This window comes from Dermacentor albipictus, chromosome 4, assembly GCF_038994185.2.
Source record: "Dermacentor albipictus isolate Rhodes 1998 colony chromosome 4, USDA_Dalb.pri_finalv2, whole genome shotgun sequence".
In the NCBI taxonomy this organism is placed as follows: domain Eukaryota; kingdom Metazoa; phylum Arthropoda; class Arachnida; order Ixodida; family Ixodidae; genus Dermacentor; species Dermacentor albipictus.
Window position 1 is genome coordinate 164,778,922 of NC_091824.1, and position 25,807 is coordinate 164,804,728.

Consider the following 25,807-nt stretch of genomic DNA (forward strand, 5'->3'; position numbering starts at 1 on the left):
TTCTGACAGCTGTTACCTTCGCAACCAAGGTCCTGAAATGTCACCAGACAAATGTGTGCTGGTGGCATTCACTCGCAAACCAATGACACCCTATGCCATCTCAATAAATGTTCAGATCATTTCTTAAGAGAAAACTCACAGATTTCTGGGAATAATAATTGACAGATCTCTCATGGAGCTTGCGCCTTACTTACTCGAAAGAGCACCTGACAGCAATCTCCTAGCTATTCAAGTATCTGGATAGAAAGACTTGAGGAATGCTAGTGAATGCAATGTTGCTATTATACAGGACTCTCTTTCTGGGTTTTTTGATATACGGCTTGCCCGTACTGACCAACCCTAGCAAGAAAAATCTTCGTGCTCTACAGGCTGCTTAAACTCAGGCTCTAAGAGTTTGTCTTGATTGGCCTAATTTTGCATCAACTGTGGCGACAATAGCAACCGCCCGAGACCAACCAATACACACACATTGCGATGGAAGTGCTGAGAGTTACCGTTAGACACTTCGCCCAAGCCCATTCCTATCATGTTGCAGCACCACCGCCAGCAAGACCGCAGGCATTATTTTGTATTACGATTTCGGATTATGGTACCTACCTTCCATCAGGCTTCACCCCCCGCCACTAAGCCATCGATTTCTACATGGTTTTTGGCTCGAACTGCAGTGCACCTCACCGTTCCAAGAATAAAAAAAAAATAATCTGAGCCGTCAACACCTGCTATTAAGCAACTAACTCTGCTGCTTTTGCACGAGAGGTACGCCGACCCATACATATTTATACCGATGGATAAGCAACTCTCCAGTGTTCCTCTGGAGACATGGTTTTCCATGCGAGAGCCACCACCATCAGTTTCAACACGTGTCCCAGCGACAACTACCGCTGCGCAACTTGCATATCCTCGCACTGCACTTGATCTCGTCAGCCAAGAACAACTTCGAAGATGGTCCATTACCAACGACTCGAAGGCAGCACTGCAGTCTTTACTATCATCCCTGCGGCGCGCACCAAAACAATTGGTATTTGTGATTAGAGAAGTAACACATACCTTGGCTGAGAAAGGACACCACGTGACATTTCAGTGGCTTCCAAGTCACTGCGGCGTTAAGTACGCCGATAGTACGCCGGGTAAGTACGCCGAGGAGAGCACCGAACGGTGGTAGATTCATTAGCGGGGGGCGGCCATTTGGCCAAGCATTCTAAGCGGTGTGGGTGCGTGCCTGCGTTTGATTCCACGTGTGTGCTTGGTAGGGGAGGCACAAGGTGGGGGCGCGAGATTTGTGAGGCATATCACATTGACAGGGAAGGTGATAACTGTGTCAGCATGACATCACTTGCCTCGTCCAAAAAAGAAAAAAATGTACTTACAGAATACTTTGCCACATTTTGATTAGATTGTGCTTGTACTGTTTTAACCCTGTGTGCGCATGCACCACCAAAATGTATATATGTACTTTCTCTCGCAGTAAAACCTCTGTTGATGTTTAGCGCTCGTCCTGTCGTCTTCTTTGTCTGTGTCCCTGTTATTTGCGCTAGTCGTTTGAGTAATGATGACACACCAACTAGCCCAGCTTTCTGCCTTGGTCGTTAAGTTCGCGCCAGGTGCTTGGTTGGTCCTTTGATCAACATGTCGTCGGGTTGGCCTCTCCCAGAAGCTTCTCTCTCGCTACACAGGGCCTTAGGAAGTCCTACGACAAGTTAACGATGTAAATTACGAGATTTCGCCGCTACAGTTTGATGCATCCTCAAGTCCGCCGCCTGTTGACGTCGTGCACGTTTCGCGGCTGAAGCCATGCTTCGCTGGCAATTCGCCTGCCATGCACCGAGACGGCGCTTCGCCACTCGGGCGTCCTGTTACGGAAGGATGAAAGAAGAGAGAGGAAGATCGCGGGACGGTGGCTGCTGCGTGTTGTTGGTGGTCAGCCTTCTTAACTACTCTGACTCATTTTGTATGTATATATTGTAAATACAATCTTCTCTACTCGCAACATCCCCGTAACAATACAAATAAATAAATAAATAAATAAATAAATAAATAAATAAATAAATAAATAAATAAATAAATAAATAAATAAATAAATAAATAAATAAATAAATAAATAAATAAATAAATAAATAATGTTCACGGTAAAGAGCAGGATATTGTGGAATTAGTTCGGAGACTCCACTATGGCATCCAATTTGTCTCTCGAAGGCTAACCATAAAATTCGTAAATTACTGCAGCAAAGCCTTTGTTACTTCGAAGCTGACAAATTATTAGTTCGTCAATATCTGAGAGCACCTATAACAAGGACACAGCCTTTACACCTAATATTTCAAAAACGGGCTTCTTTAATATGCTAAAGTCCCTGAAACCCAATGAAGGTCTCAGATAAGACAACTTGACAGTCGCCAACAATGACGGAAGGTAAGGAGAGTTTGTCACTCAAGCACAGCGTGGAATACGAGGACGTGAGAAAGAAAGTCAGCACCGTGTTTTTTTTCTTTTAATGCGAAGCATTCTTTGCTTCCTTCTTGGCACATTGCCGCACGTAGGTAAATTGGTTTTGGCCTCGCCTCACTTTAATAAAACGGAAACATGTGAGCATTGGTGGAATCCAAGCTCTGGCTTGTAGCACAGCAGCCGGTACTCTAAGCCATGATCGCTTCTTTTTTTTCTTTATCCCACGCATTCTTCTCTGGTTCCAAAGGAAGCCTTTGGCAGCGTTTTGAGGCACTCGGCACATGCGCCGAGTACCACTTTTTCAACATGTCACAATGCACTATCGCCGGAACCAACCCACTTACGCAGTACTTTTTCTCGTAACAGTTCACACCACGTAAAGCCAGCTTGTACCAACGTTGTGCCAGCTTCACGATCACCAAAGTAATCATGCTTTGACATTTATTCACCGGAATTCGAACGCCAGCGCAGTCTTAACATACATAGAGGGTTGCCACCTGTGTCAATAAAATAAATAAAAAAAACAGCACGATTTCGGGTCGGGAGGGGTGGCGGGGAAGAGGTGAAAAGTACTACTGCATGAACGCCGCTTTTCCGCGGGTTTCCAAGGTGGAGTCTACAACTTGACCTCGGTTCTAGTAACGTTGGCTGTGATGGCATCCGATGAAAGACATGCACCGATGGCACTGACTTAGGGGAGAGCCGGAAAACTTGCAACCAGGGCACCGGTATTTGGTCAAACGGCCAGTGGGCACCGGGAATAGAAAGCTGGCTGTGCCAGAGAAAAACCGGCGAGCTGGCAACCCTGATGACATGGCATAGCCATAGGTACTTACGATTGCATAACACGCAGTTGCTGATGACAAATCCTGATCACAGGTACGTGACTATGTGCCGACTGTGAAACACCTCAAGTGGGCGTACCACTTAGCGCGCGTCCTGAATTACTTTTGCGAAAAAGCGATGCAAGGGTTGCTGACAGGATGCGCGGAAAGCGGTCGCCCATCTTGCACCTCAATGCGCTGCAGTTCACAGTAACATGGAACACCAACTAGCCTATTCTAAAACCAGCTTGAAATGAACAATTTATATGTTCACGATCACGTGCATCTTTGACGATAAGGATAGCAATTATGTACTGTTTATTGGGAAATTAACTGCTAGCGTATGTTAACCGCATTATTATTATTATTATTATTATTATTATTATTATTACGATGATTATATTTATTAGTAGTAGCGGTAGTAGTATTAGTTGCAGTAGTAGTGTTATGTTTTTGTTGAAGTCTCCATTTTCCTAATTCGTTAGAGAACAAGAAAGGGAGAGAGAGAGCAAGTACAGGAAAGGGATGGAGGTGAACCAGATGACAAGGTTGTTACATAAGGACCGTCAAAAGTGCGGGAGTATGCAACGCTGATTTAAGTGAGCGCGGCAGCACCCATCCGCAGTTGGTTATCGTGCAAGCAGAAGAGCTTCCGACTTGTAGGAAACAATAGCGGGATGATATGCCAAACCTTGTACATGAAATTGAAGATCTCGATTTTCAGAGATGTTATTTGTCCGGCAACCGGAAATAAAAATTATACTTTACTGTTGTCGTGTTGAGCGCATTATATCCATCAATTATCCTTGGAAAAATCACAAGAAAGCAACCATAGCTAGTGGGCTGCGTGATTATATGCCGAAGAGAATGCGCCCGTATGCAAAATAAACTGAAATGGGGAGGACTATAAACGAAATATTAGGAACATGGAAGAACTGGTGTAATCTAGCACCTCACAGCAATGTATAGGAATATGCACATCTACTTTTCTGCACTTATGTCGCAGTGTCGTTATGTCCCCTCCTTTCTTTTCATTGTGCACTGTTATTGTACATTACTACTCACTTTCTAGCGCATTCTCAATGTGCTCGCAAGTTAATTACCATGCTGCGGATAAAATTGTTTAGTTCTTATTCTTTTAGCAGACTCTTCGTTTGTTTCTGGAGCTCAACAATAATTGATCATGTGCTGACGGCGCTACCGAGCTACTTATTTACAGCTCCTCGGCAAAGTAACTTTGTTCATAAGCACAATACTACTCACGGTGACGTGTAAGCCAAATATTGTTGACACTTTGCACCCACCTTTCGGAATTTCGACGCTCCAGGAAAAATAGACGCGTGTCGCTCCCCATCGGCGACCTGTGCCAGTTGTCTTGAGATCGCCCGCGCCATTTACTTTTAACCTCCTCAGAGCCTGGTATACTTATTTTTGTGTAAAAGACCGCTTGAAAGCCTCAGCCTGCCATTAAGAACCTTCTAACGCAAGAAAACTTGCGATAATCATCGACCTTTTGCAGTGCAGCTAAAGCTTTCGAAGCGCTTATCTAGGCCCGTGAGTCTGCGTCGCCACCTGGCGACATTCGCGTAAATGCGAGAGAAACGAAGATGCACTGCGGGCGCTCGTTTCGCCTCCTCTCATGTTGTTCCATCGTGACCAAGACTCTCCGTATCGATGAACTGCAGTGCACTGCGCAATACTATGAGTTCTACCGCAGCAGGCGTCGTGAGATGTGATGTTTTGCATAGTACTGTAACTCATCTTGTCAATATAACCAAAGCGCCGCCAGAACTGGTGAATGGTCGGCGTAGTCGAGCCATCAGTATTGGCGTGCGTGTGGTTGCCTGAGCTCTAGTACAAGAGAAATAAACGAAATCGTTTTAGCGCAGACGTTGGCAGAACGGACTTGTTCTGAAGTCCTGGCATCGTGAGTTCTACATGACGGGTCAAACACCACGGAGGAAACAAATGCCTGGCCGCATGTGCATGCACTGTTGTAAGAGAGGCACGGTGAGCGCAGACGGTTGCACTGGATGTCGTGCGGGGCCTTTCGATGGGGAGGTTGGCGATGTACTGAGAAGGGGACCGGGTAAGGAGCCTGGCGTGTGGCACACATTGTCTTAATGGCAATGTGCGTCATGATCGTGTAGTCTTGAACAATGACAATATTTTTGGCCATTAAAGGGAAGCTGAAACACTTTTCGAAAAAAATGAGTTCTCTGCGGCATTCTACAGTTTTGAGTCCCCTGAACACGAATATCTCGTTCAAAAAGGGCGGAAACAAGCGCAAGCGGCTGTTTTTTCATGAAAACGCGCACCAGCGCCTCAAGGTATCGCGCGAACGCCGCTGTTGCCCGTGATTGGTCGGAGCCGCTGTGACGTCAGTGGCGGCAGTCGCCGGTCGGCGCCGCCGTTTGAGAGTGTAGCACGCTGTTCTGTTCTGGCTGCGTAGCCGAGTTGTAAGCATTATGGAACGTTCTCGCTGTCTCGGACAGCTTGTATTTTCGCCGTACATGTTCGAACCGACAGCCGATACGGAAAACGATGGCGGCAACGGCGGCAACGACGATGTTGAGTGTGCCAAAAGCGAGAGCGATGTGTACACCTTCTCGCGCGCTGGAAATCTTAGCTGTTACGTATGCTTTTTTTTTTTCGTGTAGCTGCACGTTCCAATGACGGGAAAGTGTCACTGGGAACTTGCTGCTGGAAGAATGCCGAAGCACTAACTTCTCATTAGATTGTAAACACGGGTACAATTCCGCGATGTCAAGCACCTTGCCGCTGCTTGTCTGAAGTCCCGTGGTTTTCTGAGCGTTGATACACGATCGCGAACATAAGTGCCGCGTTTCAAAGCGCGCACATGCAGTGCTGTGAGGTACAGTCATGGAAGTTGCTTATCATACACATCCAGATCGAGATGGTCAGGGAGATTATATGTGCAATATTCAGAATATGGTTCGACGACTTTGCGATTGTGGCTCGATTAAGAATCGGTATGCGCGCTCCATGCTAGTGTTGACATAAAGATATTAGGCAGTTTTAGCACCGCCGTGTGGTAAACATAACTGCAACCGTACGTCGAATGTCACTAGGCAAGCCTATACTCCAATTTATACCTCAGGTGCAACGCTGTGGAAGCTACGCACGAAGTCCGGTTACCAAAATTTATTACTGCGCGCGTTTCCGTCTATGGTTCGCAGCGTGCCAGCGGCATTTGCTCGCGCGAGCATGCACGTGAAGCTGCCGCGACGGGCTGCAATTAAAGAATGCCGAAAAGAAAATTGATTTAAAAGAACGTGTTAGCAGCCGTATAAGTACACGGATTGTTTCTATGGGTAAATTCTTTTTTTTCATTCAGAACTGAGCTTATATATGAAAAGTTTTCTCAAAAATCGGGTCAAGAAACACCGAACTTTTTCTAAGTGCGAAAGCACTGCAAGAAGTATCTCAAGCCTCCACAGCGTTGCACCTGATGTATGAAACGGAGTATAGCAACGCTAGCAACAACGCGTTTCCGCATTTGTCGTAAGGCTATCCGGCTATCGCGGGAATGGTCCGAGCACAGCACAGTTGATTTCGTCTACACGAACTTATCTCTCCTCACTGCGCTGCAAGCTTCTTGTGCTTCGGGAACCTGTGAAACACCACATCGTCTCGCCCGCGTGTGTTCCCGCAGCCGATTGCTGCACAGAACGAGGGCATGTTGGGCGCCCTTGGCTGTAGGCACTCACGCAGCACAGAAGGAAAGAACAGTTTACGAAAATCGCAATACAAACGTGAGCGGCGGCGGCGGCAAATCTCTCGTAGCGTCGTTCAGTAAAGCGCAGGACAGAAAGAGGCATGCCAGCGCATGCAAGCACGCCGGTCCGGCAGCTCAGTTGGCTCAGTCCCCGCCAGTGACGTCACTCTCGCCGGTTCTCTCCTCTGGTAGCCTCCTCACCCGGCGCTCCGGGAAGCGATGGGGGCGTGTCCGCGGGTGTGATTTAGAAAGCGATTTTCGCCCCTTATATTAACAAAACGAAGAAAAAATTTCGGAACCGTAAATTATTAGGTCTGTTCTTCCCAATCCCAGCAATTCATGGAAATTGAAAACCGCTTCAGCTTCCCTTTAAGACGATGCGCGGTAAGTCAAGGGTTACAAGGCAAGTCAAGGTAACTCCAGAGATAGGGTTTGGATGCTGTGAATTGTACGCAGGTTAGTTTCTCAGGTGTTGGATATGATGGGCAGGCTGTACCGCAGGAATCCAGCAAAGAACGCCCTGTGTAGTCGTAACATAGAGAGTACGGACGCTCCCCTGTTCTTTCCTGCAAGGAACTTAAACAGACAATGAATAGCAGAGATCCGTTTTTATGTAGTGCACGTGAGAAGTCCATGACATGCCTCTGTCAATCTGTACTTCTAAAGGCCTGTGAGTTCTGCTGTGCGGTATTATTTGTACATTGATTGATATATCGCGTATGCACGGGTAAATGCCTCCACTTCGCCTTTTTCACATGACATCTCCAGTCCTTGCTTACAAAGATAGAATGATGTCAAGGTAGTTGACTTGTCAAGCCGGATGCGAGGCTGGAGCCTTGTCACACTGAACGTCCAAATACAGATGTCGTTGGCGTAGCCAGAGGAGTCGAACGGGGCTTCGGATATTGTCGACGAATCTAATCAGGACCGGAATGAAAAGTTTCTAGAGAAGTAACAAAAAATATATTGAGGTGAACAGCAATTATTCCCCCGGGTACGTGCGGTCAGCAGTCATCTTTATAACTTAGGATCATGCCTTCTAAGACAAAATCACTATAAGCGGGTTGTACGTTTTTATTAACTTCATACTCATAGGAAAACACTGTACAACTTCAAACCAGTTACGTAAAGACACAATTAAGAACCAATACAACCCCTCTCGTGTCGCATTTCTCGCTGTTTTCGAGGAGATTACACTTAGCCAATTAACGGTAGCGTAACGTAGGCAGTGGCTGCATGTCTAGGAAGAGGGTCGCGAGTGGGGCGGCATCATGCAAATCTGATTCTACCTGCTTGCAGGAATACAGGTTCACTTTGTGACTCGATTTTATGTTTGATAGAATTCCTCAACAAGGCCTCCGATAGGCAAAGCCTCAGTAACCATAGCAGTGACATCATTTTTAGAAGCCGATGTTTTCACTGTAAACAGCGCAATTAAGAAAATATGAGTGCGGGAGGTGGCGCTGCTTGCATGATTGACATTGAGTTCCTGTATATGTCTCCCAACTTGCAGAGCCATATGCAGTAGCTCAAGTTAGATACCGCTGTGATTGCTTGAGCTGTTGGCCGTTCATGACGTTGTGGACGTTGCCCTGAGTATCATGGCCTTGCCTTTCAGAGCTGACATTGCCTCCCTTGTTGCCCCGCGGAGAAGGCAATGCAAGCAGAAAGATACGTTCGCGAAACACTTCTTTATCACCACTGGTAAATCGTAAGACAAGCTAGCGCAACAGTGATGAGGCTTGATTGAACATTTACGGTACTCGATGACGGTGGTTTCTTCAAGACCGAGTTCGTTTTGTCGGGTGAGAACTTCCCCTTTGATGTCTTGACACTGGGTTTTCCGGTAGTGGTTTTCTGGGATGCCGGGTCGGACGAACTATGCGATGCGGACCTTAGTTAAAAAGAAGAAAACGAAAAGAAATTGTGAAACACTTCTTGTATTTACAGGACGTGTGATTGCGTGTGCATTGATTGATTCCCATCTCGATTCTGGCAAGATAAAGGTTACCAGCGCTCGTCACTCGCCCTTGTGAGAGTAATGACATGTCATGTGATAGCTTATTTGTAGATCGCAGGGCAATGAACTGGTGACATGTTTGATAGAGTCACTGGAAAGACGTCAGTTTGCAAAAGTATGTGTCTTGCGACCCAGCAAAAAGCAGAACAATAAATAACATAGAGTGAAGTAAAATAAAGAACTTGCAGCAATAATGCGTTTGGGTACTTAATTCAATAACTTTATCACTTTACTAAAACCAGAGGTAATCCCTTTACATTAGCAGTTAAAGCTAAGGTAACTATACAAAACTATAGGTGACGGAAATCGTATGCTTAGCCATATCTTCTTTCTTTCTTTCTTTCTTTCTTTCTTTCTTTCTTTCTTTCTTTCTTTCTTTCTTTCTTTCTTTCTTTCTTTCTTTCTTCCTTTCTTTCTTTCTTTCTTTCTTTCTTTCTTTCTTTCTTTCTTTCTTTCTTGACTTGTTTAAGAAAATGCACAGATTGTTTTAGGGGACACGGCTAAAAGCAAACACTTCAAACATTTGCCTTACTAGGCCGTACCACCCGCACATTGGCAGCAAAATGGCAGTGGCAGACTTTCAGGAGAGCACACATGAAATTAAAGTAGTACACATTTTCCAACACTTGAGTACACAATTCACGTAAAAGAAAGAAAAAAAAGCGCAAATCTTACACAGTTTTCTAAGCACTTGAAGCACAAAAACAGAGCGCGCGCGATTTATTAGCCATATCGATGGTTTTCACAGCCACAGGCGTTTGCACAGTCGAACGAAGAACGATAGGCGGTCGCTTTACTTTGCAAAATGAACAAACAAAACTATCACAAAATTGAAGAGGCATCTCCCTATCGTCGAGATAACAGATAACAGACATCTCAAAGTCCTGTTTGCCGGTTCTTTGCTGCTGAATTATCTTTGAACCCTTCTACCAATCTGTCAACGGCCACCATCTTGTTGGTAACCAAGTTATATTCACCGATATTCGCCGCACGTTGACGTTCTGCATCGGCTGTGTTCATCTTTCGATGAGCAACTTTCTCTTTCATCCCTTGCGTCGAGCATCAGTAACGGTCATTTTACATCGGATGGACAGCGCAAGCTATCTATGCTGCCATAGAGTAGCGGCAGCTGTTGCGACAGAGGTACATGTGCAGACTTCGCATAGATATCGGAGTCCGCGAACTCTGCTGAAACAACCAAACGCTTAAGCTGCGTGATAGCGAAGCGGTTAGCACGCACGACTCCCAGCTTAACGTTTGTACAGTGGACACCGTTCGATCCGTGGTGCAAGGCGTGAGTAAAGTGAACTTATTATTCTAGGCACATTGCTTAGGAAATTACCGCCGCAACCGGTTGGCACGCAGCACACGTCCGCTCACAGCTGCTGTGTTCCGATTTCAACGATCATGACGTCAGCCACCCGCTAAGTTATTCTAGAGGAGTCTGTGCAGTTCATGCCGCCCCAAGAAAATTGTCCCGAGTGGCTCGAGAACTACCCCTCTTTGTGGTAAAAAAACAGATTTTTGTGGCTCTTCAGTTACTTACTGCGACAGCAGCAACCTCCCACAGGTTGACATTGCCATTACCTAAATAAGATTGGGCTTACGGTAAAGCTCTGCAAGTCTATAAATAAAGTTGTTACGAAGCAACCAATGGTACTGGCACTCCTTCTATTGTCTATATGTGCCACTATTCATGCATGAAGCCTTTAGCGTAATCACATCCTGCAGTTGATGTCTTGCTTAAGTAGTGCGGACAGCGCTTTTTAAAATCTTTTGCCGCCCCTTTAAACCTTATGCTTTCAATTCAGTTTACGAAAATTGTAAGAATGGAAGAATGAATGGATCTTTTTTGAATTCGCTTTGAAAGAAAGTTGTATATAATGACGCCAAGCTTTAGTTATTTTTACTTTTCTGCTGCATCAATTTTCGGCCCTTAAGGTCATTAGTTTGCGTTGCCAAATAATCCCCAATATTTTTACATTATAAAAAGCAGTGTTCCTTTCATCTTGCATAAATATCCGACTTACATGTTGTCAATCTCCCAGCAGAGTTTTGCTAGTTAGTCTACATTGCTTATTCATCCGCCTGTGCCCAACTATTCCTCAACTTTGTCTGTGTGTATGTGCGCGCGCGTGTATGTGCGCGCGCGTGTGTGTATGCGTGTGCGTGTGTGTGCGTGCGTGCGTGTGTGCGTGCGTGTGTGCGTGCGTGTGTGCGTGCGTGTGTGCGTGTGTATGTGCGTGTGCGTGTGTGTGTGCGTGTGCGTGTGTGTCTGTGTGTGTGAGACAATAATTGCTAACAAATTATAGAAATATTTCCACGTAAATCCGATCGTTTGACTTACTTGCGCAACAGCAATGGTTTCCAGAGGTTGCAGCGTGATCTGTGCTGCTCCGCTGTCACGTTGAAGCTGCTCGGTTTGAGGCTTACGAGTAGCGAATTGCCTGCCGTGTGCACCGGCCACTTGTCTCCAGGCGTCACCATCGCAGGCGTTCTGGCATAGAGGAGAGATACAAAGAGAGAGCGAACATTATCAAAAAGAGAGGGAGGACAGTTGCCCGGAGGTCACAATCTCGATTAACACTCGAAATAAATTCGTGGTTGAGCATGTAGCAGCATCGACGTCGACGAGCATGAAGAGAATGGCGGCTTCTGTAGGGACCGGCCATTGCCTCAATAGCGAAGCGTGCGCGGGGCTCACATCGCGAGCGGCCGGCGCGAGGTCGCCGATAGATTTATCCGCCGAGGAATGACTGTTTGCTACGGCCTTCTGCTCTGTAAAAATATACTCTTGTTTATTGTGGACCATCGTCATCCCTGATTTTGCACGCCATAAACAATAACCCCTGTCAGCACTATTAAGTTGCCCCAGCAAACGTCGTCCGCTTTATATCGGCGGATTTCCTGTCACTCCATACTATTATTCACGGTAACCAACTACGCTTTATTTTCCTCTTTAAAATCATCTGCTGCGATACTGTGCGAGACATTGCCACAAATACTAGCACTTGCCTTTTGTGGTGAAAGCAGTCTGCCGCTGTTCACTCACCGGTAAATAAAGCAGCCATGGTTTCCTATACACAGAGCGCTAGTAAGTAGAATTCATTCCAAGGAATAGCAATAACTTTAAAGTAGGAAAAAGGGGAAACCTTTGAAAATTCTAATTTCATGAAGATTTCGGCACTCGCTTAGAAGTTCCCAGGGGTCTCAAGGTAAATGCAATGTAGCCTTATATAGTTGAGGCAAACACAGAACGGAACACAAAACCAAGCTTGAAACACCACGCTTACTATTTCTTTCGCTTAGGTCCTATTGTGAGAGCACGAAGGTGTACGACACCTCTTGCACGTGGTCACAACCCCTCACTAGAACGACAAAATGCCAATTTGAAGACATAAAAAAAATATCTGCTGCTTAATTAAGAATACTGCGTTACGTTTCACGATCATTAATGACTGGCTGAAATTTTAGTACATATTCCTTTAATGTCCTCATATTATCATGGCAATGCGTACAATTGTACCCGGAGTCTTCTCAGTGGAAATATACAAACTATACTATACAACCCACTGGTTGAAGTTTGTAGTCTGGAGTCATTTTCTACAATGAGTATGGAAGGATCAACGAGCAAGGAGTGGGGAGAATTCAGACTTCCATGGTAATCTAGCGGTGGTTATGAATACACATCGTAAAATAGTTAATAACGTGTTGATAAATGTAACGAGAATGGCAATATTCAGTGATGCATTACGACCTGCACGCATGCCAGTAACGTAAATGCCAAATGGGGTGCATCTAAGGGCGAGATTGTAGTCGATAAAGAGAGAAAAAAAGGTGCAGGAGATGAAAAGACAGGGATAATGTTAAGACAGAAATTAGAAGGGAAAATCTGTAGGATAACAGAAAGGGGAGCGTATTGCTATTTGACGTGTGCTGAACGTCGAGCGAGAGGCTGAATTTGGCTCCGACCAGTGCATTATGCGTGACGCAGTAACGGTGCTCTCTGCTCACACTACACGTGCATGATCGCGTACTGGCTTCTTTGGTCTACACAATGACACCGAGGTAAGCGGTGTTGAATGGTACTTGGAATATTGCACCATTAAAGGTAATGTAATACCACATCATCGTCGTTATAGAAGGTGTAATTTTGCATAGTGGCATACTTTTGCATTTTTTGTTTTTCTGTAGTCAGACCTCACATTTCTTTTTCCGAACTCGCTATTTCTTTTATTCATGTCGAATTCATTTATTCGTTTTCTTACGCGCATCTACTGGTCTGCACAAAGGTAATTTGAACGCGGGAGCTGTGGACGAACTACATCCCAAAGCCCTCTTGCTGCTAAAGGTCGTTGGAATGCTGTTAGGCTACAGCTCCCGTGTTCCAATTGCTGTTATCCGCACCTCTACGTCGACGTTGGGCTTCTCGCGCGTTGGATTTGGTTGACAGGCTGTCTTTTTTACGAGAAGGTACCAAGCGCCGATACCGAAGGTGGTGCCCTCTATGGCGCAGTGCGGTTACCTTTTTACTATATTGCCGTTAATTACGCCCGTATCGTCAACATTACTTCATCTGTGGCTAATTCTTGGTGCATGCCTTGTCGAGATGTACATTTTGACGCCTGGTGCCATAATCTGGAGGCGCGAAAGGGAGGTTTTTTTGACCAAGAGGCCAGACAGATACCCAGGTCTCACGTACGCCAAATCCGTGTGAAGTCGCCAAAGAAGAGCTTGTCTTCAAAAGCACAAGCCGTCATGTATGCTTCCACCACGAAACCGAAAATAAAGCTTGCATTAGCCATTTTGTTTCTGCATTGTTTCGAAAGGATTTCTCATTGTCTCACATGCGATAATTTGCGATACCTTGTTTAGCAGACAGATATAAAAAACCGGAACTTAATATTTGACTGTTGCAAAATAATTGGTTAACTTCGACTATTCGATACCGAATAGTTCCTTTTCGAATAAGAATATTTAGTATGCAGCATTATTTCATATTAAAAACTCCGAATATTCGCCCATCCCACCTTTTATGCATACATCGTATGAATTCGTAATACTGCGCTTAGGAACGCATTCACACTATTTTACATGTGTTACTACAGAAGGACTGAAATTTTTGCTACGCAAAATTGTTTGTGACATACAATTAGGGTCGGCTAGGCAAATTACTGGTCTTCGTCTTCGCCTGTAGGCGCTCTCTCACTCATGCCATCGCTCGCTGTCGCCTTAATGCTCAGTGCATGTATTCCCGTTGATGGCCCTGTTGCTGTCCATACTCGATAATTTTCCTTCCCTTCTTACCCAGTCTTGCCATAATGCCATATCTATAGATGGCTTCCCCAGAATATCAGCACGAGCTCCATTAGAACATGTTAAGTGCCAATAAACAAATATTTGTAATAAGAAAAAAAGAGAAATGGTGCCAGAACTTGGCGCCCCTAAATCTCTGAGCATGAGATACTTGTAGGATCTGAAATCTCCCCATCTGCACGTGCGGGCATTACGGGCGGCCTTGCCCGCCATTATTTACGAAAATGACGTTTTGTGCAGTTCGTGTGTCTTACAAACTTGAGATTTCGTGCACACTGCGACGCTCTCACGTTCGATTAACACACTTGAAGTTTTTTCTTAGATACCTTCAGAATGGCTGAAGTCCACTTATAATTCTACACATAAGTGCGTGACCGATGGTGAGACCGAACGTCTCGGTTTCTGCGAAGCAGCCCGTTAGGCCGTGGTCGTGCGCATGCTTCTCACGAGCCAAAGTCGCTCTCAGTTGAAACTCCCGGTGCTCGTGTCATGTGCCATTTCCTTGCAGTCTTTCGCCGTGACCGCTACAGCGTTGAAACGCTGATAGATGGCGCTTACTTCGGCATCGGCCCACATTTAGGCAGCGTTGCCTTCGGGAACGGACCACATTTTTCGTCCAGCGGATACCTACAAAGTGTGTGCAGTCTGCCCATGATGCTGTCGCATTAAAATAAGTTGTTTACGTGCACGTGCGAGACGTTTGTCTGCGGAGATTAGTAGCGTGCTTATATTAAAGAAGTATAACAAACAAACTGTAATAAGAGTGTAACAACTAGACTTAGCTCTAGACATTCCGGCACACGTACATCCTCCTTGAACATTGAGTTATTATTATTGTTTCTTTCGAAACATATACACATGACAGGAAAGAGCAAGCAAGGAGCAGGCTGGCAACGGCCACGGGAAGGGACATAAAGGCTGCCTACTCTTCAGGAAGGAGAAGACAGAACAATGAGCGAAACTGCAATTAGAACGCATCTTTGTGTATACGGACATTTTGCTACGTTAGTTGAGTAAGTTTATCGTTTGTGGGTTCCTGGAAACATATACAGAACTTTGTGCTCATGCTGTCTGACTGTGTGCAACGTTTTTTGACATATTTTGTAGGAAAATTTTTTCTTTACCAAGCGAAGGGGAGTAGCTGGTGCCATCTTAAAGGGACTGACAACTTACCAGAATGTGTTTTGTGACGTTGATGGAAATGAAATGACCATGATTTTGTGATAGAATCCAGCACGCTGTTCGGGATTTAAGTAGGAAATATAATTTTAAATTGGCAAAGAAAGTCGGAAAAACCAGTAAGTTGCGAGGCCTGGTGGTGAAATCATGATACTTCGAAATGTAGTCAAAATATTACTGAACGTAAGTTGACTTTCATTAAGTACAGTACAATTATTGCTTAAAATTGCAGTTAGTGTACGATTAGAAACTTGGTTATTCTATGTGTATTACGAAGTAAAGAAAGTTCACGGTAACGAGCGGCGCTCGCGTCGTCCGATACGCATGGCGGCGCACATGCTGTTGTAAGCGCGCGAGTACAGCGCGAGTTTGCAAGCACGCAGAGTTTAGTGATCTCCCGGTGATACAAGATGCCATCGACGAATTGTGCCGTAAGTGGGTACGTTTTTCACCTTTGTGTCGCTGCCTCTGTCGCACTGTACCGACGCCGAGCTCTCCGCCGACCGTCGGCAGATTGTCGGCGTCGGCACAGTATGACAGAGGCACCGAAACGAAGGAAAAAACGCTGTCGCCGACAGTCGGCAAACCGAAATTGGCGTCGGGTCGATCTAGTGTAAGTGAGCCTTTACCAATCGGCATTCTCCAGGCGCGCTGCTTGTTGCGGGGATGGTGGCCTTTCGTGCAAGTCGGATTCGTCGCTCGGGTGCTCGGGTGCTACTGGCGCTCGGGTGCTACTTCGTAAGGATCTAAATTCTGAGCACGCACGCCAGCTAAAATCCTTTGTTCCAGCTCGCTCAGGTTTTCGAGAGATGACATCGGAAATCAGAAGCGCATGCTTGGCTGCAGCAAAACGAACCGCGTATCACGCGTATAAAGCGTCGTTTAGTTTCCGATGCGCTTGGTTTCGTTTCGAGTAGTCAAATACCAAAATAGTCGGACAGGAAACTGCAAAAATACGTAGCTATTATAGCAGAAATACTTTAACACTTTGGAAAACGTGAATCGGAGGAACATTGACTCGATAAACACAGGTGCGATAAAATACTTTCTCGCACCTACGGCCGCACTTGTCGTCTGCCTCCAACTAGTGCCGGCCTCTAATCGCTATCGCGCTCACCTATCATAGTTTTCACCATGCTTCCAGTGAACAACTTCACCCCTACTGCAGACCGAAAAATTCTGATAAAAAATATTCCAGGGCGTTCTCCGCGTTACTACTTCAAGATTAGGCGCTATGGCCGGTGAGCTTTCCATTGCATTAAAAAAAAGGGGGGTACCATAAAAAGTGGTTGCCAGTCTCTTTAAGGCGCCAGCCTCTGCTATTACATCATGTCAATAAAAAAAGAAAAAAAAAAGCATCTCCAAATGCTGCGCGAATTTTCCTGACGTGAGCATGTAAGTGATTCTTGTTTTTTATATGGTTAGCTGTGCAGAAATATTGGTCTACTCCAACCACTACTCTTGTATTCTTGCCACCTTCTCTCGCGCATTACGTAGTCTAAGCACGTTAGCCCTTAGCTGCTAGCGGGAAATGCCTGTCTGGATAATGCGAAGCGCCCCTGGGTATATATACAGACATGAAACGGCTACATTCTCAAAAACTAAATTAGCTGTTCCTGTTTTTACGTTCTTTAGCTGTCTTGCTGCTCCTTCTTCTTAATTCGTGTGGTGGAAGGATGTCGCAGAACAAGAACATTATCAACTTGAGGTGGGCGCACGCTCAAAAGCGTTTCAGAATTCATTGACAGAAAAGCAAACTTAATTCCAGGACACGGTCCCCACCTGCACAATGCTACGAAATTAATTATTTTTAAAAGCAGCGTACTCTATAAATTACGAGGCAGGCGACACCTTAGTGAGACGCAGCTTCCTTTCAGAAATCGAGTTTTAATTACAAGGTGCGTTTTAGAATGAGAGTGGTGTAATTGCGTCTGCTGTTTTGCCTTGGCGACATGAGCGTAAATCGTTGTAATGAGAAAATGGCTTTGCTGGAGCGAGCGCGATGAGGATTAACTCTGCAGCTAAGAATAAACGAGTTTGGCCTAAGAAGTGAACAAGGAACATTAAATTCTGAGTATTTTAGCGCAACACAAGACGAGGACAAAGAAGTAAAGAGAACGGGTGCTAACTCGCAAATGTGCCAAGCAACACATCATGCAGTTCAACCTTATAATTGACATGCGAGCATAAAAAGCGAATAAAAAAGCACAATGTGAACATTTCAGCAGCAAGAGCATAAACAAAGGGTTAAAAACTGAAAGAACGACTGAACATCACTAAAGATAGTGACCTCATGTAGAAATTGCATCTAGCGAGAAGAAGAAAGTATTATACTTATCCTCATGGCATGAAGCAAACATCTCAGCTTTTATAAGAGGAAGGTTAATGTTTGCGTTAACGATTTCTTCTTTATTAGATTCCCGCTTTTCGAACAGCAGTAGTTGTACTACATATGTTATTCTTCTCTTACTTGCGCAGCCCCGGTTAATCACATAATTTGTTTTGTGGGTTTTTGAATAAGCTTCAGAAACAAAATTATGAAACGAGCTCTCTGCTAACGGTGAGCTACTCTAATAGCTGACACATGTCATTATGTTGCTCTTCTGTAGATGATGCTGCCGAAAACCTAGAAAAAGAAAAAAAAAGATACCAGTGCTACATAGGATGATAGATATATTGTATCGTAGCTTAACTTAAAAGGTTTTGCGTCAGCATGTTAAACATCCGGTATAGGGGCTGCGATAACTGAACTAGCTTATATGTATTTACCATTAATGTGGCAATGAAGCCATGGAGAGGCTTTGGACAGAGGCAGTTATACCCCATCCTGTACGCACCCGTGTTTGGCAAACGCCGCCCAACTTGCGATTATCTGCTTCACGAACTCTTCCTCGGCAGGAGTGTGAGTCTTTTTGAGAATCAGGTCACGAAGTTCTTGCCCTACCGGAGGAGTAAACAGGTTCTCGTCCTTGGGTAGTAGCAAAGCGCCCATTGTGTAAGGTAAGTCGTCCCCGTGCGTGACGCCCATCCATTCGGGCCAGTAGCTGTCCGAAGCTTTGTGGGCGAATATGTAACGATATGCCTTCACCCCTCGCTGCGTCGCCACGTCCGCGAACATCAGTGTCGGGCAGTAAATTGTGGCGTCAGCGAACAGTTCACAGAAGATATCGATGACGGATTTTTTGTTGTGCTCTACGCTCTGATCGCCAAAGTAGGCAATCGTAATATCTCGAGCGTGAGATAGCGGAATGTTGAACATGGTCTTCAGTGCTAGTGTCATGGCAAGGCGGTAGTTACCCGAGATGTAGTCTTCAAATTGAGGCGCAACGTCGCGTATACTGTTGAGGAATACCGTGCCTTCATCCGTCGTCGTTCCGAGCAGAATCTCTTTTACGTGCAGGTCCGCGTATGTTTCGGGATCCAAGGGGTCATTGGGAAAAAATTGGTCACCGTGTACCATCGGGAACACCTGCTTGAAGGTGGTCTCCTCCTTCAGTTTGGCGATGATGACGTCACTCTCGACCTTCCTGAGGCAGTTGACGATGGTAGGAGTTTCCTCTCTCCAGTCTTTCGAGTTGTCGATGCAACCATGCGCATTGGCAACGTTGACAAATTGACCAACCACGTTAAAGCTCATGGTGAGAAACAGCGACAGTGGTGTACTGCTCTCCATAACGATTCTGTTGAAGAGGCCCTTACTTTGTTGCGACGTAGCGAGCAGGCCGGCTGTGATTGCGCCAGCGCTCTGACCCTTTAACGTCACCATCGCGGGGTCACCGCCGAATTTCCCGATGTTCTTCTGAACCCACTTCAATAGAAGAATCTGATCCCACATGCCCATGTTACCAGGAAGGTCCGGGTTCTTGGCGGAGAGGAACCCGAACATGCTAACCCGATAATTAAACGTGACGAAGACCACATTCGATTCAGCGACGAACACTGACGGGTCGTTGAGGAACAAACCCGAGTCTCCCCACTGCAACGCTCCGCCGTGTATGAACACGATTACGGCTAGTTTGGCCCCGCACGACTCGGACCGGGGGCAGCTTGACGATGGCCTCCACACGTTCACGTACAGACAGTCTTCGGTGCTGGTATTGGAATAGTGTAGGCGTTTACCTGCGAGGAACGGCATGTCCAGCTGACGGCACGGAGGCGGCTTGTTGACGGCCTGCAGCGTGCCGTCCCAAGCGTCAGCTGGCTGCGGCTTCTCGAAGCGGAGATTGCCTATCGGAGGCACGGCGTACGGTATGCCGAGGAACGCGTCCACCTGCTTGCCCACCACTGTGATCCGCTTGCCAGAGATTAGTCCGTTTTCGATCCGCACCAGGGGAGGCTGGGACTCATCGGCGCGGCCGCCATCGAGGCACGAAAGGCAAAGCACTGCAACGCACGACACTAGCAGAGAGGCTACGCTTCGCTGCCGTCGGTGCTGTCTACGAAGTGGCTGCCACGACTCCATCGCAGGCAACAGGAAAAATCACGCGCACTCTAAGGCGAATCGCTTCTTCGGCTCGTCATGTGTGCAAGGCAACTGACTTGTGACGGTCGCCAAGGTTGGAGTCGGCGGGCCGGCAGCTTTCCCCCCGCGAAGATATCCGGCGATGCCACCGCGTGGCGCCTGTACCCCTATTTTTTCCTCAATTATTCTGTCACAATCGAGAAGGAAACAAGCTAGAACTCGATTATAGGCGACGAAAGTATAAGAACAGCATCATAGAAGTTGATTTGCACAGGCGCGCGCTACTAAGCTGACTCATCGGGGAACGTTGACGCAGGTGCGTAAAGGGAGAAAGATAAAATACCCCGTTGACGTCAGTGAGCGTTTGTTTTATTGCGCCTTCCGCGAGTTCATCCTAACCCGGCGGGAGAAATAATGCAATATGCGTGGTCTGCATGAGTAATACATCCCGTCGAACGTGTTCCTGATTTCGCTAGTTAAAAATGTGAAGAAACGCATAAGTAGCAGCGCACACTGTCCGGAAGCACTGTAGGTGATGAACGTCTGAGTTTATAGAGGAGAACACAGTTCGCGGAAAATGCAGCACTCGAACGAATCGAATATGTTGCAGCGTATTCAAGTGTCTGCTCTTAAATTTTGTCACCATTCTCGTTTTTGTAGATATGTGTTCAAATAAAGGACAAAACATGATCCTGGATCTGGATATAGGAGTTTGTGCACTGCGATATGACCAAGACTACAGCATGTGCTGTGTGAAATAAGAAGTAGTTATGCAAACAAGACATACTGCCAGCTGTTCACGCAAGAACAACTGTAAACCATACCTTACCTTCACCCAAATACAAAAAAAAGAATACATATATGAACGAGAAGAAAGGAAACCGAGGGGCCTCATTTTATCAGTCATATCATAACACACCTAAGGTTAGTTCCAGTAGTAGCACATGAATGCCCCAGAAAGTGGATGGGAAGGAAAACGGTGCCGCGGTAGCTCAATTGGTAAGAGCATCGCACGCGCAACGCGAGGACATACATGGGCACGTATCCTACCTGCGGCCAGTTGTTTCTTCATCCACTTACCTTTTCCTTCATTTATCATTTCTTTAATTCTGTTAAGAACTACAACTGCTTTTATCTATGCTGTCCTTGGGGTCATTGTTTGTTGGCTTTTTCGATAGTACTATATTATACATATATAATAGATAGGTCGAATTTTTAGAGCTGTCCGTGGAAGTGATAGGAAAGCTCCTAATACCTTGGCTGATATCATAGATTCGTTGAGAAGCATGCAATAGGGGTGTTTAAAAGATGGAGTGGGTTAACCTTGCGATACGAGAACACGGAAGCTTCGGGTCGACGGCCCACTGTTTACTCAAGATAGGAATCCGTACTCAAGTGAGTCTCTCTTAAGGAATTGGAATATGAAGTGATGGTGTTGAAATTAGCCGGATACTCAATGATAGTGACGTTAATGAAAGCTAGCGTCTGTCGTAGACGTTCTTACAGAAGTTAAACAAGTTTTCGCAACCTACAGCCGTTCTCACCTTATGGCTGATGTGACTGCGAAGTTTAATCTGTGTGGGGCTATATCGGAGTCCTTGCAGTAATTTTCTTATTGCAACATTTGAAGGTGTTACACACCTTTTCCCCCTGTGTACTGAGCAAAGGAAGCGTGAAATAAAGTTCAAAGCTAGCAGGGATAGAGGGCCACGTCATAGACCATACGCGGGCAAAGGGTTGAAGCGCGTGGTTTAATTGCGGTCATTAAAGGTTGTTCATACAACTGTTTGGGCTTAAAGGTTGGCAATGTCGAGCACGTCTGCTTCTTTTTTCTTTCTGTATTTTTACGTCAGTAATATTTATGCCTCAGATACAGATTTGATTTTTAAGGCCATGATCAACATGCCACAATTTATTGAGGAAAATCTACTGTGCTTTCTGCCGAAGCACCCTTGGGCTGTTTATAGAAGCTTTTCCGACATCTATGATTTTCCACGACTCCGGACGGCCTAACCCTCAGGCATCATTAGACGCATCATTAGATGCATCATTGCCTATAATCACAGCGATTCTTCTGCAGAAAGGCATGTCTTCTATACTGCGTATAGCGTTGCGTCAATTTGCTGCGTCAATTTGCTGCCGCGCTCATGGCTGCTTGTTTTCTGCTGCCGAATAGCTTACGGAAGCGAGACAGTAGAATTTAGGCTACTGTTTTTCCTTCTTTAAACAGAATAACTATGACTGCTCATAGTTATAGAAAGATCACTCGCTAGCATTTAAAAATTTACAAACTTGGATGTAATGAATTAGGTATATTGTGTAAATATAGCGTCTCGTGGGAACCTAGATGCTACAGTATTAGGACACAGAAATTAAGCGCGTATTATGTTTTGGAAGTAGGAGTGTTTTCCTGTGTCTTGTGCTATTATTTGGGCAGCATTTAGCACCACTTCCCTTGTATTACAGGACTCTCTTTGATATATTGATCCAACCATGGTTATTTAGTGGCTTTGGTGTTAGGCTGCTAAGCCCGAGGTCTCGGGATTGAATCCCGACCGCGCCACCCGCATTTCGTTGTAGACGAAATGCGAAGCGAAAACAACCGTGCACTTAGATTTAGGGGCACGTTAAAGAACCCCATGTGGTCCAAATTTTCGAAGTCCCCCATTACGGCGTACCTCATAGTCAGATCGTGGTTTTGGTACGAGAAAGCCCATAATTTAATGTAGAAGTCCTCAAAAGCGGCGAGCCTTCGAAAATTTATCATCACCACCAGCACCAGCACCACCACCACCACCATCATCATCACTACCATCATCATCATTTATGTCAATGCAGGACGAAGGGCTCTCCCTGCGATCTCCAATTACCCCTGTCCTGCGCCAGCCGATTCCAACTGGCGCCCGCGTATATCCTAATACGCGTAACCTAGCCTTCTGCCGTCCTCGACAGCACTTCCCTTCTTTTGGCACCCATTCTGTAACCCTAATCGTCCACCGGTTATCTAACCTGCGCATTACATGACCTGCCCAGCTCAATTTTTTTTCTCTTAATGTCAATTTGAATATATGCTATACCCGGTTGCTCCCGGATCCAAACGACTCTTTTTCTGTCTCTTAACATTGTGCCTAGCATTCTTCTTTCCATCGCTGTTTGCGTGGTCCTCAACTTGTTCTCAAGCTTTTTTGTAAGCCTCCAAGTTTCTGCCCCAAATGTCAGAACCGCTAAAATGCACTGATTTTACACCTTCCTTTTCAATGATAATGGTAAGCTGCCGGTCAGAAGCTGACGGTGTGTGCCGTATGCTGTCCAATCCATTTTTATCCTTCTGTGAATTTTCTTCTCGCGGTCAGGCTTCCCTGTGATTAATTAACCTAGGTAAACGTACTCCTTCACTGACTCTACAAAAGGCTCAGTGGCGATTCTGAACTTCTGTTCCTTTGCCCGGCTATTGATCATTATCTTTGTCTTCGGCATATTAATCTTCAACCCCACTCTTGCACTCTCTCTGTTAATGTCCTAAATCATTTGTTATAGCTCGTCTCCAGTGTTGCTGAACAGAACAATGTCATCTACAAACCGAAGGTTGCCGAGATATTCGTCGTCGATCCTTACTCCTAAGCCTTCCCAGTTTATTAGCTTGAATACTTCTTCCAAGCACGCAGTGAATAGCATTGTACAGATTGTGTTTCCTTGCCTGAGCATTTAGTATGACGGCTGAATCAACCTATTTGATCTTTCCCTCTTCAACTTCCTGTTCTTTCCTTCCTTGACCGCTTTGTTATCCGTCATCACCCTCATCTGCTTCTGTTCCTGACCAGGAAATCTCATCACCCTCCCCGCCTTCTGTCGTCATCCCTCCATGGATGGTAAGGAATAACGTTTCGGATGGAAGCTTCTTCTTTCTTCCATCTCAGACCTTCGTAAAAAACACTTCATGAAAAAACGCTCATATTACTCATAACCAATTTGTCTATCCCCTGCCCTGTTGTCGGGCATGTGGTTTCGACAACAGGTGATGGTTCTGAGATGGTGACATATCTTAATAATTATAGGTCATCTACGGTGGAAGGCCACCTGATTTGGACATGTTTGCCAACATTCCCTTCTCATTCCGAGCATGACATGCGGCACCATTAGCCGGAAAGCATGGGTTCCGCTATTTGTAACAGACGGTGCTTTTCAAAAAAGTAATTCAGAAGACACTCACCTTTCTAGTTATAGGCGATCGCCTTGTCCCACAAGTCAAGTGGGTTTCCTCTAAATGCCTGCTGAAAGCTATCCCTCCGTGTTTTAAACGGCTGCTTCTTGTTCTGAGAAATGCCAAGGTCGAACCATTTTTTTTTCACATTTCCTTCAAGGTACTTCCGCATCTGAAACACGCGATCAATATCAATGTACCGGTTATTGCATTCGCAAGCGTACTCATAGCACACGGGCCATGTAGTGGTACTAGACGAAATACCGTCGAATGACTCAGGTTCCACCGGTAATTCGACTCTTCTATAATTTGCAAGAGCCGTTATAAGAGCTTTCTGCTGCTGAGTTTGTTCCATTTGTATTGCGGCAAGCTTGGCGAGTGCATCTCAGAGATTAACGGGAGACGAAGGCGCGCGCATGGTTGCGTTGCAGTTAGCCGGAAGACCATGGCTCGTCCAAAGGGGAGCTCACTCAGTTCCACGTTGATTTTTGCAGCACCTTTAGCGATGACGTTTTCCACTGTAGTGACGATGACATCGAACAGAGCCGGGGTGGTCAGCTCGTCTTGTCGACAAGCGATGTCTCCCTCCTCCGGCTTGTAGCCTGTGATCACTGACTGGCCTTCTCGTTGTGTCACGTAGAACGTCGCCCACATGTTCAAGGCCATAGCCGACTGCGCAAAAATGTAGAAGTCTCCGAAAGGTGGGAGACTTCGAGCATTTCTTGTTCTTGTTTCCTAGAGAAATGGCGCAACCCACTCTGCGGGATCGACCATGAATCAGGTGGTGAAGGAGCTGTTATCAATTTAATAAGTTAGGATGAAATGAAATTTATTGCGATGACTTAATCTCCAAATGTGATCTCTTTATTCTATCTTCCTCTTCTTCCGTTTCTTGAGCGCCTTGTTATACGTCAGCTTTACCTGCTTCCGTTCCCAACCAGGGTATCTTATATTTATTTTGATATTTTGTATAATATTTTTATATTTTGTGTAATGCCTTTCCTTGTGTAATTCAATTCAGGTGCTCTCGATCTCTTACGGTGCTTGCGCTTCACATCTCCACTCTGTTTTTTATCTTTCTGTCTCTTCTTATCCCTTCCCAAGGGTAGGGTAGCAAAGCGGATGTTTAGGTTAAGCTCCCTGTCTTTCGCGTATCGTTTCTCTTTCTTTCTAATTATTCAGCCCATCAGTCATTTCTTGCCGTTCTTATTCTCACTTTTGTGCCATAGTGCACAACGTGACGCTCTTATCGTAGTTTTCTTTGTCATGTGACGTAGGTTAGCATATTCATTCATGGGTGCACGCTCCCATACGCGCTTCACACTGATTTACCTGACGTGGGATAAAGCGTGTGGGAGTGACGAAGGGTGTGGCTGGTAGTCGGTACGAACGGGAAGGAGGGCCGGTGAGTGCGAGTGGACCTGAGTTTAAGCAAAAGTTCCGGTTAACTTGTGTATCAGCAAAAATCGATGACAGAGAGTTTGAATGAATGTAATTATGAACATGAGGGATTGTCACGTGAGTGTGAGTGGACTTTAGTACGAACGTAAGTGCTGGTGAGTGCGAGTGGACACGAGTATGGGCATCAGTAAGTGCCGGTTAAGAGAATGAAAACGAGTGGGA

At 45.7% G+C, this 25,807-nt stretch overlaps 2 protein-coding genes across 3 annotated transcripts in view; one reads left to right on the top strand and one right to left on the bottom strand.

Moving 5' to 3' along the window:
- The window catches only part of LOC135899961 (acetylcholinesterase-like), a 478,426-nt gene that overhangs the window by 11,727 nt on the left and 440,892 nt on the right, over positions 1-25,807 (top strand). The gene's annotated exons all lie outside the window — the stretch shown is intronic.
- Positions 7,991-20,122, bottom strand: LOC135900008 (acetylcholinesterase-1-like). Its single transcript, XM_065429441.2, has 3 exons — positions 18,359-20,122; positions 11,374-11,523; positions 7,991-8,900 (listed from the first exon to the last, which is right to left on the bottom strand). The coding sequence occupies exons 1-3, from the start codon at positions 19,981-19,983 to the stop codon at positions 8,702-8,704; spliced, it is 1,974 nt and encodes a 657-aa protein (XP_065285513.1). The 5' UTR covers positions 19,984-20,122; the 3' UTR covers positions 7,991-8,701.

Bases quoted from the DNA above. Each gene is read 5' to 3' on its own strand.
- LOC135900008 (XM_065429441.2), bottom strand. From the start codon at position 19,983: ATGGAGTCGTGGCAGCCACTTCGTAGACAGCACCGACGGCAGCGAAGC. The intron at 11,524-18,358 runs GTGCGTACAGGA...CCTCTATGCCAG, and splicing joins GCGGCGTTTGCCAAACACGG to AACGCCTGCGATGGTGACGC. The intron at 8,901-11,373 runs GTAAGTCAAACG...TTTTTAACTAAG, and splicing joins AAACCATTGCTGTTGCGCAA to GTCCGCATCGCATAGTTCGT.